Below are 18,941 nucleotides of genomic sequence, written 5' to 3'. Positions count from 1 at the left end.
GTAGCCTTGTCTAGCTCAGATTTCTCTCACAACTGCTTATTATAATCTGTTCCGCCTTTGCTGGATACAAATTGAGTGTCTAAAACCCCTAGCTTCATATTATGCAGAACATCACTGTGGTGGGATGTCACTGGAGTATTGTCAGTGATAGAACAGTGGGTTTTAATTACCCCCTGAACTGCAGTACCTTCATTATCACCCTGTGAAGAGACTGCAAATAAACCTTCTGTGACCTCCGCTGTCTCTGAGCCACTGGTCCCTGTGCCCCGTGCTGTGATGTACATACCAATGGGTCCCCGAGCACATCATCTGGCAGCTACAATGTGCCACCCAGAGCTCACCCCACCTCTTGCTGCTGCCATCAGGTCCCACCCAGCTCCCAGGGGCCTTGTAACTCCTTATTGCCAGCTGAACTCCTTCGCTGCGGCTACGTACCAGACTGATCTCAGCCCTTCCTCTCGAAACTCACAGCTCGTTAAAATCTGGCCTGAGCATCCATAACAGAATCTGAAACCAGCCAACACTTGCTCTGTTGTTTATTTCTGCAGTCTTAAGCTCCCAGCTCTGTGTTTCAGGCTTTTCAAATTAATGAATGCCTAATAGAAATGTTCTATGAAGTCTGTGGTTTCACACACGCTTCCTTTGGCTCGGTGTGGAGCTGGGGAACTTGCTGCCTTCTCCTAAGGGGCTCTTGCAAGTGCTCAGTTTTCAGTTTGTACTGGAATTTGAGGTGTGGGTAACAATCCAGAGGTAGCAAAGCCCAAGGAGGTGCTCACAGGTAGGCAGTGTAAGCACATCTGTCCTCCCAGTCCTTTTGCTATTGAAATACAATTAGACTCCTTGGCCAGAGAAGCAAAATGATCAGCGAGTGATCCAACAGTGGTATCACAGGGCACAGCCACCCTGCAACCTCCTGGTGACAGTCAGGAAAACTGTCAAAGGAGCACAGGAGTCCTCATGGTTTTCGTGATCTCTCTCAGAAGCAAAGTGGCCCAAAATAAACCTGATTGTAACCACATCGCACTGCGCTGCCCCTGGGGGACTCCCACGGCTGATTTTCTTCTGGAGGTGAACTCTCCCGTTATCTGAGCTGTAACTGGCACTGGCTGTATCCCTTCCTTTTGGTCCTTGAATGAGTGATTTAACAGTTGTCTCTTAGCTCGTCTGTTTGAGGGTTTCTAGCACAGGGTGGCTTTAGGGAGCTTGCAGGGAGATGGTGAGCCTCTCTTTTTCCTGAGGCTGTGACAAGTCCAGTTACTCCCACAGGTTTCTGGGGCCACATTACAGAAAATGAGCTGTAGTTGTTGTGAAAAAATCAGAGCCAAAGAGATTTGCAGGGGAATTTGAAATTAGAGAATATTTCTATACCGGACCTGAGGTGCAACTGAAGAGTTTTTCCAGATGAGCTTTAGCTTTAGCCACATAGCTGATTGCAATAACGACCTCTTGGTGACGTCTGACGTGTGTGGAGGGTTTGAAAGAGCAGCAATGGGAGGAAATTGGAGTACAGAGTCCAAAATGTGAATGTTGGTGGGCATGGCAATAAAATCACCCTGGGTCGCCTCTGCCACCTGCACACCCAGATTTGCACATCAGATCATAGAATTGTGACTGTGCATTCTGCGTTCCTGAAAAATCCCCAAGAAGCAGAAGATTCCAGCACAGAAGTCAAGTGTTATATGAGAAACTTCTATACCAAGCTGCCTAACAGTCCACATAACCATGAAGGATACAGCTGATCCTGTGAAGATGAGGGGCTTCACGCCTTGTTGTCAACCAGAAAGGTTTTTATCTGATTTATATACTTTTTAGACACTGGAAACATCCTGTTCCATTGGAGCTTTCCCTGTTTAGTGTTTAGAGATATAAAGTTTCCAAATCAAGCTGTGATAGTGACCAGAAAATAATTTTGTTTCATTATGCTTTTCTTCCACATCTCTATTAGTTCAAAATGCCAAATTCAGCTTAAAATTACATTTTATATAATTAATAATATAATTTATATAATCACCGATATACCACGTATATAATCATCAATATACCACAGAAAACCAGCTCATAAGCTCAGCTGTCCTGAAGCTCAGTTCAGTCTATAGCCCCGTCCACCGTCTTGCATTGGATCTGACTGGAGAACTAAAACTACTCAAGAGGAAAGGAGACTGCTACAAGTCATAGTGACATTTTTAAACCATCATTTTGAAAGCTGCTCATCTGACATTAACTTTTGTAAGCATTTGAATTTTAATAGGATGGGGCAAGCTCTTTGAGAGGCGCGATGCCCAGCGCAGCTGACACTGATTGTTCCGGAGACACTAACTGGCAGATGGAGTTTTCGTGCCGCGTTCAGGCAGCTGTCACCGGGGGAAGCTCCGCGGGTCGGTCACTGACATCCCTCTCTCTTTTCCCTTCGGCACACAGGTGAAAGCTCTTCTGGAAGAGATGTTAGAGAAACTGATGGATGAGTTTAACATCACAGAACTGATGGCAAAGGTGGAAGAGAGGACACCATACGCTGTCGTTGCCTTCCAGGAATGTGAGCGCATGAACATCCTCACCAGTGAAATAAAGCGCTCTCTCAAGGAGCTGGACCTGGGGCTGAAGGTAGGAGCTCTGGGTGCTTGTGAGTGCATTGCCCTAAAAATCTTGATGAATGGAAAAGGTGCTCAGGGAATAGAAGGGGTCACAGTCTGTGTTCAGCACTGCTGGCTGCAAAACCAACTCGACTCCACGGGGAAGGGTTCACAGATGGATTTCAAATGGCACATTGTCCGCAGGCACTGGGAGAGGTTAAAGATACACAAAGCAAAGACTGCTTTTGGGAACAGAGGCAGTTCTATCCACCTGATACTGCAGCACAGCAACAGTAGGTCACTCAGAAGTTGAGAGATGGCCTATTTAAAGGTGAGCCAAAAAATCACATCTTTTCACAAAATGTCCAGTTACTGGGGGAAACTTGTAACAAAGCATCATTAAAGGCAAAAGCTGAGCTGAAATCAAAGGAAAGGTTGCTCGTGGGTAAGGACACAAAATGTCCAGAGCTATAAGAGAAAAAGCCTAAAAATTCAGAAGTTTTAGAAGACATGCAACTCCCCTTGCTGGGTATGAGTCATTTGCTAATGGAAGAGGGTCAGGAGTGGACCTTCCCTATGGAGATACTGTCCGTGATTGCTCCACCCACAGCTGCTTCTCCATCCTGGTCAGAAACTGGACTCTGCTCCAGGGAGGTGTCGTGTGTGTCCCTCTGGGTGATGGTTTTGACCGTTGCTTGTGGAGAACAGTGAGGAGCTCTGGGGCTGGCAGGACACACCAGGTAGCATGCGAATTTCTGGGTTCAGCAGCACGTGCTGGAGGGTTGTGCTTTGAGGCTGCATCTGCTGCTTTGGGAACTCATCTGCTGACTCCCCTGCCAGGCAGTTGGTGGGGCAAAATATAAAAGGCTACTGACTGCCCCTTAGGGGATAAACCAGCAGAGATCAGACTGCGCTGAGTGAGGACCTGCCTGCCCAGCCCTGGTGTCCTGTGGCAACACTTCCCCTTCACCTTGTCATCCCGAAATATGCTTCACCATAGCCGAGTGCTGTCCAGCCCTTGGAAAGGCCTAAGCATAGCAGGGGAACGCTGCCTGGAGCCTGCAGCAGAAAGCTGGTGGCTTCAGTGCTACCTTGATGCTTTCTCTGCATCATCAACTCAAAGTTGCTCACTGGATAATTTAGAATCATAGAATCATTTCTGTTGGAAGAGATCCTCAAGATCATCAAGTCCAGCCATAACCCAACTCTGGCACTAACCCATGTCCTTGAGAACCTCGTCTATATGCCTGTTCAACCCCTCCAGGGATGGTGACTCCACCACTGCCCTGGGCAGCTCATTCCAATGCTTCACAACCTGTGAATAAATGTCTCCTAATATCCAATCTGAACCTTTCCTGGCACTACTTGAAGCTGTTTCCTCTTGTCCTATCACTTGTTACTTGGGAGGAGAGACCAACACCTTCCATGCTACAACCTCCTTACAGGCAGTTTTCATTTCATGGTGCGAGGCAGTAAGGAAGGACATCAGTCGCTGGGCATTCCCTGTCCCATCATTTCCTGAATGACAAGTTGTCATCCCATTTCACCAAAATGCTCAGCTTGCAGAAGTACTTTGCCTGGCAAGAGAACCATCGCGCTTGAATGAACTGCAGCTACTTTGTGTGACCCCGCTAGCAGAACAGATTCACAGGGGAGCCAGGAGGACCTGTCTGGAGACCAAATGACAATCCCGGCCTCTCCTGAGGGCAGCTCCAAAGAGAGATCTTCCCAGGACATACCTGAGCCTGCACGCAGCGCTGCTAGGGGTGGCTCTGTGGCTTTCGGCAGCTGCAGCTCTGCAGGGGCAGGTCTAGGCTGCTCCTAAATCCCAACTGTGCGCTGGGAACCAGCAGCCTGGGTCCGTGCTGCCTCAGACCCTTCTGCATTGAACTCCCTGCTGATGCTTATTGTCTTGATTAAAGACAGACACATACCATATCCACTTCATGGTGGCCCAGTATGTACGATCAGTTTCAAAACAGGCTGATATTTATGTAGTCAATTATTATGAATGGATTTCCTTTATTTTCTAGCAGAAGGTGGAATTGAAAATTCTGTTTCCCGAGACAGGTAAACAGAAGTGATTTAATGTTTCAGTCCTGGAGCACCAAACAAGATATAATTGTAACTGGGACAATATGTAGCAATTAGATTTAATGTGGAGAAGAATAAGCTATTTAATATTGGTAGGGGGAATGAGTGGATGCATGGGCTTAAATAAACCCCAGACAAAATAAACCACAGAAATTGGACAATAACAGAGGGTGCAAATTCCTCCCCAACAGCCTGCCATAAATTATGGCAAAGTGGTGAGGTGGTATGTGCAGAAAAGGCACCTCTGACAACTGCACAGGTTTGTCGCCACAGCACCGGCGCTGCGGTGCAGAGACAGCACAGGGCCAGGACCAGGGGACTGTTGAAGAGCAGGTGAGCTGCAGTATCTGTTTGTATTTGCATTTCTCCTTCTTGTGTGTGCTGAGGAGATTCGTTTGAAGGGTCTGACACCCCGGCAGTGGGCAATGCTGTTCCTGCAAGCAGAGGTTGTGTGTGGGTCCCTGCAGAGCTGGGTGAGATGTTGTTCATGACTCATGTCACTGCTCAGCGTCCCCCATGGGCCCTCCCTGTGCCTTGGGGACCGCAGGAGGGCCGGGGAACGCTTGGCCATGCTGTTGGCTCTTTTTGTCGTCAGTGCTGCTGTCCCGACGTGACAGCTGGGTCTCGCACTCAGTTTGGGAGGGAAATCAGTCTTTAATTGTTCCTTCTGAGAGCAGCTCCTAGGAAAGCTGTTAATGCGCGTTAATCTCTGGGCTCGGGGATCTTTACTGACAGCGCTCAGAGGAGGAGAGTTTATATAACAGGAACCACAGATCTCAGTAAAGAATAAATAAAACACAGAGGAAGCAAGTCTTATTGTTTTTAACTGACTATCTGCTCAAAGAAGGCGATTTGGAAATGTCACGCCTAATTTGAATTTTTGAATAATTCATTGTATCTGTGTAGCGGAAAGTGATTGTTTGGTCCAAAAATAGGAGACATCCCATTAAGAGGAAGAGAAATTGCAATAGACTGGTAGCCATCAAAAATAACTGGCATGTTGCATTTCAAAGCCCTTTGTTCTGGGTGACTTTGGTGAGACCAGAGGCTGGGCTCAAACACTTGCATGTTAATGTTGTACCCTGCATCATTTTTCCCAGCAGCTTTTCTATTTTGCAACTTCATTGAAGGGTAAGACTCCAAAATGAGGATAATAAATATTATAAAAGAATAAAGTAAGACCAAGTTTTGTAAGGCTATCTGGGTATTTCACTGTATCAAGTGAAAATAACCTTAACTGAGCAAACCATCTGTGACAATAGTCTGCTCATCCTGAGGGACTGTCTGCAGGCTGATTGGGGTTTCCTTCAAGGGTGTCTTTAATCAAAATTACTCCCAGCATTTTGGAAAAAAACAGAAAAAAAGTAACTTGAATAATTCTGGATGTACTTTAGTATTCAGCATCTCAAATGCATATTTATGCATAATTGTGTTTGGACAACTACTTGAGATAGCTGTTAGAGATGCTGCGAACCCTCACAGGAGATTCCAGCACATATTGCTTGAGTGTGCAGGCTTTAAAAATTGCTTTTCTTAAGCCTTCCTGAGATTTACATTTGCTAATTCATTTGTTTCCTGGAAATAAAACCAGACAGGATATACGATCATGAGAGTTACGTCTTTAAATCAATGTGACTGCTCGCACACGTTTTGCAATCTTTTCACTCACTTTAAACCCTTTCCCAGTGTGCAAACCCCTTGAGTGTCACTGTTAGAAGGCCCCATGGTTCTCAGCGTCCTGCTGTGGCCAGTGCAGGACTTTTTCCCTCGGAGGTTTGTTTGCCATGCGTGGTCACACCAGTGCTTCAGTAGAAGTTATTCAATAGAAACCTGCGGCAACTGCCCCTGATGAGGTCAAGTCATCAGCAGCCTTGGGCAGCTCATAGAACCTCTGATGAGACAACGACATGGTTTTCTGTTGTGTGAGCTTTATATGTGGGTCAGTACATTGTCTTAAAGTGTGTTATAGATAAAGTGAAACGGCTTAAGAAGAAATGCATGGGGCATGCGCTGCCTTTTGTTTCTTTGTCACTTCATGGCAAATACCAAAATGAGAAATCTTTAGTTTGTGTTGGATTCTTGTGCTTGAAATCACCCAGGAGTTTAAAGACCTTTTACCAGGTAACCCATAATTTTGGGATTTCCTACAGATGTAAAATAATTGAAAAGAAATAATAAGATTATTTAGTGGCAGACACCTGGTCACTGCTCACGTGAAATGACAGAAGGTGACGTATTTTGAAAAGTGGTTATAGTTGTGTGTTTTAGGACTAATTGCAAATAGTCCTGCTTCCACCTTTTCATTTAACCCTATTTCTTGCTTTTAACTTCAAGACTGTTTAAACAAAAAAACACCTTAAAGCCTTTGTATGCATGATTTTCTCTGTCCACCAGAAATTTGTCCTCAATGGGGAAACCCAGCAGGTTCAGATACTTGCTGCCTTCAAAAGTTTACTACTTTTAGCAAGTCAGCTTTGGAGCAGAGGTTTAATAACGCCTTGTACCCATCCATCCTGTTGAGAGATGAATATTTGCCAGGGAGGGGATTTCTGCATGGGAAGCCGCTGATCTCTGGGGGGCAACTCTGAGCGGTGATCCCAGGGCTGCGGGGGCTTGCGAAGCTCCAGTTTGAACTGATGGGTGCTGTGGAGACACATCTACTGCCCTTGCTTAGTGTCAGGCAATATTATTGTGGATGTTTGGAAAATTTCACAGAAACAAAAAGGGGGGGAAAAAAAAGTGTTGTTAAAAGCCCAGATGTGCTAGAATGGCTGTTTCCAGTGCCTGGATTCAGCTGACGGCCTTCCCTCCTTTGATAAGACGTGGTGTGGAGGGTGGATGGCATTGCAGCCCTTTGTTGGAGCTGGCATCCCACTGTAGCATTGGCAGCAGCGTGGTCAGCTCAGAGGCTCCCCGCTCCGATGACAAGTTGTCTTCCAAGCTCGGGTCAGTTTGCAGAACAACCAATGATAGGACAAAGGGCAATGGGTACAAACTGGAACACAGGAGGTTTCGCTTAAATTTGAGAAGAAACTTGTTCCCAGTGAGGGTGGCAGAGCCTGGCCCAGGCTGCCCAGGGAGGTTGTGGAGTCTCCTTCTCTGCAGACATTCAAACCCGCCTGGACCCCTTCCTGTGGAACCTCAGCTGGGTGTTCCTGCTCCATGGGGGGATTGCACTGGATGAGCTTTCCAGGTCCCTTCCAGTCCCTGACATTCTGGGATTCTGTGAAAATTGTTGCTAACTCAAGAGTGCCGAATACTCGTTTGCCATAAGTCTTGGTCACTCAGCCCACTGCCGTTTGTTAGTGGCAGATGCAGCACAGGCCACCAACAAGGATGCTGGTTGCTGCTGTCCCATGGTCTCCTGGGTGTCCAGCTGCGATCTGTCCTACTGTCGCCTGTCGGTGTCATCTGCAGATCAGAGCTCTCCGGGGCACAGTCAGCGCAGGAATAAACGGCAGAGATTTTTAGCTGCTGAACTCTGACAAGCATTGCTAAACATGTGTTGGGGTTGCTTTAAGCAGATTTCAGCTTTTGCTAAAGCTTCATAGATTTTTGTGGCCCCAGTAAAGGGCACCTCTGCTGACCCCATGGCTGGAGGCACTGAAGCCCTGTGAAAGAACAGTTGGGATTTCTTAATGTGAACAGACTGACCCAATTCCCTCGCCCTCATTCTCAGCAACAACTCCGCTGATTTCAGTTAATCTTTCCAAAAACACGCAGCCAGAGGCAAAGAGAGATTGTAAGTCAGATGAATTTTGGCAATATGAGAAGGGGACAAATATAAGTATTTATAGTGGAAACCTGTGATCAATATTAATTATAAGTCTCCAAAATGCTATGGTGTGTTGTACCCCTCTAGCTGAGCACAAGGCATGCACAGATTTAAATTGCGAAGGGCGTTATGTACCTGTAGAAGCTGAGCCCGGATTTGCAAGTTTTTGTCTTTGAAGATTGCTTGGCCTGAGTGTCACAGGATCACAGATGAGTTGTTCTGGAAGTGGTCTGTTTGTACCTGCGTGTCCTGTGGTATAAGTTGTGCCCATTGCCTCTTGTCCTGTCACCGGACACCACTGAGAAGAGTCTGACTCCATCTTCTTTACTTGCTACCATCAGATATTTATAGATATCAAAAATATCCTCCCTGAGCCATCTTTTCTTGAGGCTGAACAAGCCCAGCACAGGACCCAGCATGCCGGCTGTGGCCTCACCAGTGCTGGGCACTCGCTGCCGCTAACCTGCCGGCAACGCTGCTCCCAGTGCAGCCCGGGTGGCCTTGCTGCAGGGACACGTTGCTGACTCGTGCTCAGCTGCTCTCCACCAGGACTCCCAGGCCCTTTCCTGCAACCGCTTTCCAGGACGTTGGTCCCCAGCATGTGCTGCTGCGTGGGGTTATTCCTGTTCAGGTGCAAGAACTGGCATTTCCCTCTGTTGAACTCTATGAGGTTCTTCCCAGCTCAATTGTCCAGCCTGTTCAGATCCCTTTGAACAGCAGCACCCCCATCTTTGGATATCATTGGTGGCCCTGTGGAAGAGTGCAAGGGGATAGTAGTCAGCAGTCTTTCAGTGGTGTCCTGGATCCAAACTTCCATGCAGCAAATGTCCCCAGAGAGCAAGACAGGTTGGCAGATGGGGGTCTCTGTCCTCTGCAGAAGGGAGTCACCTGCTACTGGCACTCATTGATCCCTCCTGCGCTGCTGTGTGGCTCCATCAGCATGGATGCTTTGATGGACAGAGTTCCCAACCCCTCGTCTCTTACCTGGGTATTGAACCTCTTCTGTAGCTGCAGATCTACAGGGGACGTGGTGAGCTGCAGGCTCTGTCAGGAGCTTGGGCTGGGCTGAGGCCTCTGCTGTGCCAGGGACACTTGCTGTAGATGGTGCTGGGGACAATGCACCATGACATGTCACCGTCATTGCTGAGCAGTGCCCGCCACCCTGGGCAGGGCTTGTGAGCCCTGTCCGTGTGCTCCTCTGTGCAACCTGCTGCAAAAACTTTTGCATCTTTTAACAGCTTCTCTTAACTGTCCTTTCAGCATTAATTTGGGGGTGGTCAGTAGGTCAGAGAGGTTCTCCTGCCCCTCTACTCTGCCCTGGGGAGACCACACCTGGAATATTGTGTCCAGTTGTGGCCCCTCAGTTCCAGAAGGACAGGGAACTGCTGCAGAGAGTCCAGCGCAGCCACCAAGATGCTGAAGGGAGTGGAGCATCTCCCGTGTGAGGAAAGGCTGAGGGAGCTGGGGCTCTGGAGCTGGACAAGAGGAGACTGAGGGGTGACTCATTCATGGGGATCAATATGGAAAGGGGGAGTGTCAGGAGGATGGAGCCAGGCTCTTCTTGGTGACAACCAAGTGATAGGACAAGGGGCAATGGGTTGAAACTGTAACACAAGAGGTTCCACTTAAATATGAGAGGAAATTTCTTCATGGTGAGGGTGGCAGAGCCTGGCCCAGGCTGCCCAGGGGGGTTGTGGAGTCTCCTTCTCTGCAGACATTCAAACCCGCCTGGACACCTTCCTGTGGAACCTCAGCTGGGTGTTCCTGCTCCATGGGGGGATTGCACTGGAGGAGCTTTCCAGGTCCCTTCAACCCCTGACATTCTGGGATTCTGTGATTAATGCCATCCTGGCATCTCTTGCTTAGATTCAATGTAATTTCAGCTTGATACAGCAGGAATTTTCTTAATTTTAGACTAGCAGGCACTGGGGACCCTCTGCAGAGCAGCTGAAGAGGGATGCTGGGATTGCTGTGCAGAAACCCTTTTTGGCCCTGCAGTGATGTTCCAGCTCTTCTCCTGCCTGGGAGAAACCGATACAGGTTTCTAAATGCTTTAAAAATAATTAATTGCTGGATAAAGGAAAAGCCAAACCTCTCTCTATATCTCACTTGGCTGAATCATATCTTAATGTGTTGTGTGTTTCCCTGCTGTGAAAGAAACTGTGATTACATTTGCAGGCATGTGAAGTCAAAAAGAAAATCTTACGCTGCAAAGTAATAGTGGAGGGAGTGAGGGGAAGTGGAGGAGAGGAGGGGGACAGCACTCAACACAACAAACATTTGGAGAGTTTGGGAGTAAATCATCAGAGACTCCAGGATCCTGCCCTGGCAGCGTGAGAAGAGTTTTTCACCTCTGAAAATCTGCCCTATGATCTTCAGTCAATGAGAGAAAATAGAAAAAGCCCTGGGACAACTGAGGATGCCCATGCTCGCTGTCACTCTGTTGCACAGCTTTTCCTCCAAGCAGTGTTTTTATGGAAGGGAAGATGAGAATGCAGGAATATGTAAGATAAGGTGTTCCTGAAAGACAAAACTCCTGATGAAATTCACAGTATGTGAACACTAGTGACCCTGTAGGGTGTCTTGCTCTTCCACACTTCCTAGCTTCTGCTTTCAAGGAGGCTTTGTTCAGGTTAAATGATTACCAGTGCTAATTATATCCTTTCTCACTCAGGGTGAACTGACCATGACAAGTGACATGGAGAATCTGCAGAATGCCCTTTTCTTGGACACAGTGCCCGAGTCCTGGATAAAGAGGGCTTACCCTTCCACGGCCAGCCTGGGCACATGGTTTGCTGACCTGCTTACTCGCATCAAGGAGCTGGAGGCCTGGACAGGAGACTTTTCCTTACCCTCCACCGTGTGGCTTGCTGGATTCTTCAATCCCCAGTCTTTCCTGACAGCCATCATGCAGTCCACAGCCCGAAAGAACAAGTGGCCTTTGGACAAGATGACCTTGCAGTGTGACGTGACAAAAAAGAACAGAGAAGATTTTGCCAGTCCTCCTCGGGAAGGGGCGTATGTCCACGGTTTGTTCATGGAGGGTGCGCGCTGGGATGCACAGGTGAGCTCACCAAGGCTCTTCTGTTGAGAGAGAATATTACGTATTACATATATATTGCATATATATTATTATGTTATACCCTTATTGCTTGTTATTGTGCTCTGGGGAACTTCTCAGCCCAGCCAGGTGCTCATCTAAAATAGCAATTTGAGCTGACTCTTCAGGAATGGTAAAGATGTGAAAGATGAGCCTCTCCTCTGCAGCCTGGAGTGGGTACCCAAGCTGGTCAGGTGAATCCCACCTTGGAGTTGTCTGTTCCACAGCTCTGAAGGGAGTTCAGGGCAGCCAACTTGAACAGGTACTTTTGACAACATGAATCTCAACTGCGGTGTACATTGACTAAACTGTGGTCAGTACTCATGGTGTTACTACAGGCAGAAAACATGGGGTCCTTGTTGATTTAGTCAAATCATAGAATCATTTTGGTTGGAAGAGACCCTTAAGATCATTGACTCCAACTATAACCTAAATCTGGCACTAACCTATGTCCCTGAGAACCTCATCTATACGTCTGTTCAACCCCTTCAGGGATGGTGATTCCACCACTGTCCTGGGCAGCCTGTTCCAACACTTCACAACCCTTTCTGTGAATAAATGTTTCCTAATATCCAATCTGAGCCTTCCCTGGTGCAACTTGAGGCCGTTTCCTCTTGTCCTACATCTTTGTGTCCCCAGAGATGAATAGGTGGGATGTGCCAAATCCTGATCACTGTCTTTCTACCATCAGGTGCTGCAGAATGTCATCTGCATAGGTAGGGTCTGTGAGAAAAATTAATCACATCCTTTAGCGCCCCCACTTAGGGTGCCAAATAGAGCTTTAGTGAAGGTCTAACCTGTATGGTCAATGTGGCTCAGGGTGCAAACTCAGCATGGGCGGGGATGGGCTGATCCTGGACAAACAGAAGAGTGTCAGTGGCTCTTGCTCTTCTTCTTTCCCCATCTGGATGTGGCCCAGAACCTTTCAGCTCCAGCACAGCCAGTCTCAGGGCAGGTAAGGCAAGAACCGTACCCACCAACCGGGCAGCTGAAGGGCTGCTGTCAGCGCTCCTCTCGCAGCGCACCGCTCAGAGCAGCGTCCCAGAGGAGCACGATTGTCCCTGCCGTTCCTTCTGACAGCTGTCAGCTGTCAGGAGTGCGGTCTGTGGAGCCAGAGTCCTTAGGCTGACAAATCCCAATGGGGCTTGGGCCTTCGGTTTGCCTGGCCTGTGGCACCACGACTCCCAGTTCGTGCTGCGTGTGAGGATTCAATGACGGTGATTCCTGCAGCTCGTGCTCTGTGCAGCCGGTGAGATGCTCCTGCTGCCCGCGATCTGTGAGAGAGGGAAGGCTGATCAAAGTGGGTCACCCACAACTTATCTGTGTCACGTTTACCCTCTCCCAAGAAGAGGCTTTTATTTCTGAGGCAACTCTTTGGGGATCTTAACCCTCATGATCCTCCTTTATCCGTTGCGGGGCTTGGTGACAGGATGCTGAGGAGAGAGACCTTGCCTGTTATACACCGTATCCCAGCCAGATCTAATATTCTTCGCTGATTTTTCAGCTCTTTCTCTGCAGTAGTATTCCACAAAAGATAGGAAATTAGGCAAAGCTTTGATCTCACTGACTGATGGCAGCCAGTGCCTTTTATCACAAATCCTTGGGAAGGTCAAAGCTCCAGGCCATCTTCTCACCGGAAATGGCTTGACGTGCACGTTGGGTCTGGAGAGCCACAGGCAGTCAGGAATGTGGGCAAAGGCTCTGTCAGAAGACTTCAGTGATGATCTCACGTGGGTATAAGGTCGGATCTCCTGCCTCCACGGGTTTGGCTCCGCTGACAGTCACAGCGGCAGAACCCAGACCAGTCCAGCCCGTTTCCTAAGACTTGATGCTACAGTTCCCTGCCTGGTCTCTTGTTCAAGCCCTTGGTGTTGCTGCCGAACAAAAGCCCTTGCGGCTCTTGGGGACCACAGCCCCTCAGTGCAGGGAACACTGCATTTCGGTTACCCTCAAAACCTGACGTTTTAAGCTGAAACGAATCAGCTGGACACAACAGTACAGAGAAAGTTTACAAAAATCCCTGGTCTTGAATGCAGAGTACTCCATTAAACACAAATTCCAGTGACTGCTGTTAAGTGTTCCTTTACCATCGTTGCCACCATTGCTAGAAAATACAATATCCTGGTCAAAATGGCCGAGTTCTGCCCAGGTTTCACCCATCCCCGAGTGGCAGTGGAAGTGATGAGAGAGAATTTTTGATGGTGCAAAGCCAGAAATCGTTTTGGCAACACGTGGCCCTCTGCATCCCTTTGATAACGTGTGCAGGTGATTGCGTTCAGCAATGAGGTTTGTCTTCAGAGACCATCCAGACTTCAGTAAATGTGTTTTTCTGGTAACATTTTCCTTGTGATTGAAAGATACGGAGCAATTACTTTTACAGAACCATTCATAATCTCTGGGTATCCTGCTTCCATTTATTTCAGAAAGGAAAAGAATATTTATTTTCATGTGTTGCTGCTCACACTGAAATATCATTTCCACCTAGTGGAACTATTCATTCTACCTGTAATGCAGTGAGCAGCAGCTCTATTAATGGATGCAGGATTTTTAAACCAGGTGCACAGTTCTTTTGGGTTGTATACTCCTTCCAAATTAATCCTCTGATATGAACAGCAGTTCATGTTTATAAGAACTTCTCTGGGGATCACCTCCACTTTTAAAAGAATATTTCACATTTAGATTGCGCCTCCAAAAATGCAAAATTCCCTCTATGTTCTGCTACTCACATTTTTCTATTTATTTAAACATTTATGTTTGCCCTTGGGTGTCTTATATTTATAAAACATCTATTACAAAACAACAGGCAGCTATTAGATGAAATGAAACCAAATGGATTCTTTCGGGTCCAAATGATGTGTTGCTGTAGCACTGTTGAAGTCAGTAGGACTCGGTGAGAGATAGTTTGGTGACACTATGGGACATTTTCTCTCAAGCCACAGGAGATGGCAAACTGATTCCTGGCTCTCTTGCTCCCAGCAATGGAGAATTTGAGGCCAAGTGTGTGACCTGCTCCTCACCGCGGGTCCTGGAGCGTGACGGGACATGGGCAGAGGTGGGTTTGGCAGCACACGCGCCACCGAAGCTTTGCCAGGTGTGGACAGCACAGCACTGTGTCCTTGGACGAGATGCACCGTCTGTGCACAGCGTATCGTGCCTCCTTCAAGCCACACGAGCCGTGGTCTCTGTGTCCTTTTTAAAGCTAGGCCTGTGTAAAGCACCAGTCTTAAACCAGCAGAGAGGCTTAGAAGGGCAGATCAGTGTGGTGAGCAACGGTAACGTTTATTTGACAGTTCAAGTAGCTCGAGATCTTTGGGAACACTTCCATGCCGCTCATTTTTATCTGAGATCCTCCCAGCAGTGGATGCAGATGAAAAGAGCATCAGTTTGCAATGCAGACCTGGCACAGCCCAGTTCTGCTGGTCCAGTCCTAAATATCACAGCTTGCCACCTTCTTCTGCAGAGGCACCAGGTACATCAAATCCAATGGAAATATTTCCCAGAGTGGGGAGCTGGGACATCAGGTGAAGCCTTTTCCTGCAGATGTCAGCTGTCAGTAATGCCCGTGTATTTGGGAGCTATGAGGGCGCGAGTAGGATGTGGCTCAAGGTGAGGTCTCCAGTGGTACAGTTACAATGGAGCCTTGAAGGGGACACTTGTAAATTGTGCTGTCAACATCCAGTCTCTTACTTATAGCTGTTTTCAAAAATTAACAACTTGGAAAACCCTTTTCCATCTGTATCTCAACTCTTAAACTACTCAGTAATAAAAATTCCTCTCTCATTTGTGTTCACTGGACAGCACATCATTAGGTCGTCTTCACTGTGTGCTCCTTGGACAGCTCTTCTTCTCGTTCCCCATGTCCAGTTGAAGCCACTGACTCTACTGATCTCTGTGCAGCCTTGGAGCGATGTTACCTGCTGGTCAGATCCTCAGCCCCCCTTCCCTGCAAAGAGCGGCAACTCTACCTGAAAGACAGCCCGGCCTTGCTGTGGAACAGGCTGCCCAGGGCAGTGCTGGAGCCACTGTCCCTGGAGGGGCTGAACAGACGTAGAGATGAGATTTTTAGGGACACGGGTTAGTGCTAGAGTTTGGTTATGGTTGGACTTGATCTTAAGGGTCTGTTCCAACCAAAATGATTCTGTGATTCTCTGCTGAAGGTTTCTAAGCCAACTGACCCCAAATTAGCTGTGGTGAAGGGGTGCCTGTACTGGTAACACAGAATCCCAGGATGTGAGGGGTTGAAGGGAGCTGGAAAGCTCATCCAGTGCAATCCCCCCTGGAGCAGGAACACCCAGCTGAGGTTCCACAGGAAGGTGTCCAGGCGGGTTTGAATGTCTGCAGAGAAGGAGACTCCACAACCTCCCTGGGCAGCCTGGTCCAGTGTTCTGATACCCTTACTGTTTCTTCTCATATTTAAGTGGAACCTCCTGTGTTCCACTTTGCACCCATTCCCCCTTGTCCTGTCACTGGTTGTCACCCAGAAGAGCCTGGCTCCATCCTCCTGACACTCCCCCTTTCCATATTGATCCCCATGAATGAGTCCCCCCTCAGTGTCCTCTTCTCCAGCTCCAGAGCTCCAGCTCCCTCAGCCTTTCCTCACACGGGAGATGCTCCACTCCCTTCAGCATCTTTGTTGCCCTAAACACCCCAAAAAGCAGCTGAATGGGGGGATATTTCCTGACCGTGTATCTATTTGGGCCCGTCTGTGAGCATCCCTGGCTTGTGACAACTGCTTTGTGTCTTTGGACCCATCAATATGTGGCAGCACAATATGTTCACTCTTCAGATTGTCTGTTGAGAAGCAGGACAAGCAGGAGTGAGGAATTCTTTAGGATCAGAGGCCTGGGCTCTCTGGGTGCACAACGGTGGCTTTTTACCAGGTGTGCTGTGCCGGTAGTCAGGGAAAATTGCTTTCGGAGTAGAATTAATTTCTGATGATGAGAGCCATAAAAAATGCAAATGCAAATCAGCCCAGACATAACAAAATGATGTATTCCATAGAGATGCCTCAGGAATATTTCAACTCTTGTTAACCCAGAAATAGGTAGAATATACTTGGAAATTCGATTTGAAAAATTGTCAGCAGGAAAAAGAAAGAGTGATCTGATCAAAATCCAGCCTCAAAAATGGAAGATACGGATTTAAAAAGAGTGCATAATAATGTTTGATAAATAGCTTTCTTGCAAGGTATTATAAGAATTATTTAATGTTTGTTCAGCACATTGGAAATATAAAATCCTACATCAGTGTTGGATTTATCATAGCGTAGTGTAACAGATGGCATTAGTACATTAGTACAGCAGACTGAGATGTGTTGCGAGAGAGATTACTTTTCTTCACTCATTTGCAGAGCTAAATAGACTGTTGGAGAGGTTGAATCTCATCCTACAACTCTGATCTAAAAGCATTTGAAATAATAACGGTATGTGAGGCTAAGCCACAGTGAGAGGCAGTTTCTTTAACACTGAGAAGTTTTATTTCCGTTTCTATATTTGTTTTAATTTGGTCTCTCTCACCACCATTAAGTGATTCTGCAGGCTTTCCTGGAAATGGATTGATGTGGGGGGCATTTTATTGTCAGAAAGAGAAACATAAGTTTCCAGAGAGACCCAAGTTAGAGAAACAAGCCGTTCATTTCATGCCCTGTCAGCGGAACTCTCCTTCTCCCGGGTCAGGCAGCCTGCTCAGTGTTGCTTTGGAGCGAATAATATGGACTTGTTATTAAATGACAATATTCCCTTAGAAACAATCTCTTGGAATCCCCCTTGCTGGTGTGGAAAGGCCTGTGGTGCCTTTTGTGGCCACACAAAATGCTGTGTGCGTTCATTGCCCAGACAGGTGGATCCCAGGTCATGCTCAAATTCTGGTGGCGTAGTGGGACAGTGGCTTGGTGCCTTTGAGGCTTTTCTCAAGTGAGCATCTCCATCCAGAGCCCTGCTCAGGTGTCACAGCTGGTCCCAGCACAAGCAACACTTCCCATGAGCTGGTTCTGCTCTTGAGTATGAGCTCCACGAGGATGATGTGGCTGGACATAGCCAGGAACATCGTTCTCCTGTAATGGCCTGCTCAGGTGTGTGTGGGTTTGAGCATCTGATGAGAGCAGGAACTTGTATCCTTGGGAGAAGCTACACTTGGTGTTTGATCCAGACCCTCCGTACCTCAAAAAGACTCATCCACCATCATGATCTCAGGAAAGACGTTTGCACCTCTCCAAAACAATCAGCTGGTGCAAACATTACAGAGGATCGTGCGTCCTGGGGTACAGCTGATGGGTATCGTGGAAATCTGAGTAAGACTTTGTCTTCTTTCCTTTGTAGGCCGGGATAATTGCAGAGGCAAGGCTCAAGGAGCTAACCCCAGCGATGCCTGTTATTTTCATCAAAGCCATTCCTGCTGACAAACAGGATATCCGCAGTACGTACCGGTGTCCTGTGTACAAAACACGCCAGAGGGGGCCAACATACGTGTGGACTTTTAACCTGAAAACTAGAGAAAATCCCTCCAAGTGGGTGCTCGCTGGTGTGGCATTGCTGCTCCAGATCTAGGCTCAGCAGCAGAGGGCTTCATTTATGAGTCCCTAATGATGTCTTTCTTAGACAATTTAAAGAAATAATATCCTGCAATTGAACCCAAGATCCATCTCTCTGACTGCTGGGCACACAGCCTAAATATGGCCCGCAAGGAGGTGACAGAGGTGCAGAGGGACACATGAACCAGGCTCTTGACTGCTGTAAATCAATGTTCTGTAATTCCTGTTGTGCTGCACTGGAAAATCTGGGAAAAATCCCACCACCAGGTCTTCCACACCCAGAGAGTGCTAAGCTCGAATCTGAATCTAAGGTTTATTTCTCTTTCATCATCCAAAGTGGTTTTGAAGTCAGTTGCCTTCTCCAGAATCCTTAGATAGTCCGGTGACCTGTGAAATTCTCCAGACCTTATTCTTTTCTATACAAATGTTTATTTGTTGTAAGTATAATCAGTAGGTGTGGTGAAGATAAACTTTTTCTTGCTAACATTCCTGTAAATTCTAGAAATAGTGAAAACAGCACTAATATCCAATGTACTAAATGTAATCAACAGAGAAATGCAACATAGGGGTTAATTAAGAAGAATGTTTCATGGTGATAGAATTTGCTAATAAAAATCATTATTCCTGCGCTAGTCTCTAAAGATTACCTGGAGGTCTGTATCACCTGCTCGCTCCCTGTGTGGAGAGTGCATGCAGGGTCAGGGGGGCAAACACACCTGTTTGGGTAGTTGTATTCATGATTAGCAATGAAGTGGGTGAGAGCTAATGTGTTTCTAGAGCAGAAAGGACAGAGAGGGGAGACTGGGGTGTGCATCCGGGGTGCAAAGATGGGGAGGGGTCTGGAGCATCTTTCTTGTGACGAGAAACTAAGAG

General features: G+C 47.4%; 1 protein-coding gene across 24 annotated transcripts in view; it reads left to right on the top strand.

The window, feature by feature from the left end:
- The window catches only part of LOC136109475 (dynein axonemal heavy chain 9), a 195,468-nt gene extending 176,759 nt beyond the window's left edge, over nt 1-18,709 (top strand). For all 24 annotated transcript variants that reach the window (XM_071816490.1, XM_071816503.1, XM_071816491.1 and 21 more), the window contains 3 exons: nt 2,419-2,601; nt 11,114-11,503; nt 17,857-18,709. In XM_071816490.1, the coding sequence (XP_071672591.1) occupies nt 2,419-2,601; nt 11,114-11,503; nt 17,857-18,084 (801 nt within the window). In that variant the 3' untranslated portion in view covers nt 18,085-18,709. The remainder of the gene's footprint in view (nt 1-2,418; nt 2,602-11,113; nt 11,504-17,856) is intronic.
- Nucleotides 18,710-18,941: the final 232 nt, after the last annotated feature.

This window comes from Patagioenas fasciata, chromosome 18 (genome assembly GCF_037038585.1).
Source record: "Patagioenas fasciata isolate bPatFas1 chromosome 18, bPatFas1.hap1, whole genome shotgun sequence".
Lineage (NCBI taxonomy): Eukaryota > Metazoa > Chordata > Aves > Columbiformes > Columbidae > Patagioenas > Patagioenas fasciata.
Note: the sequence above shows the minus strand (reverse complement) of the source record. Positions and strands in the feature narration are given on the sequence as shown.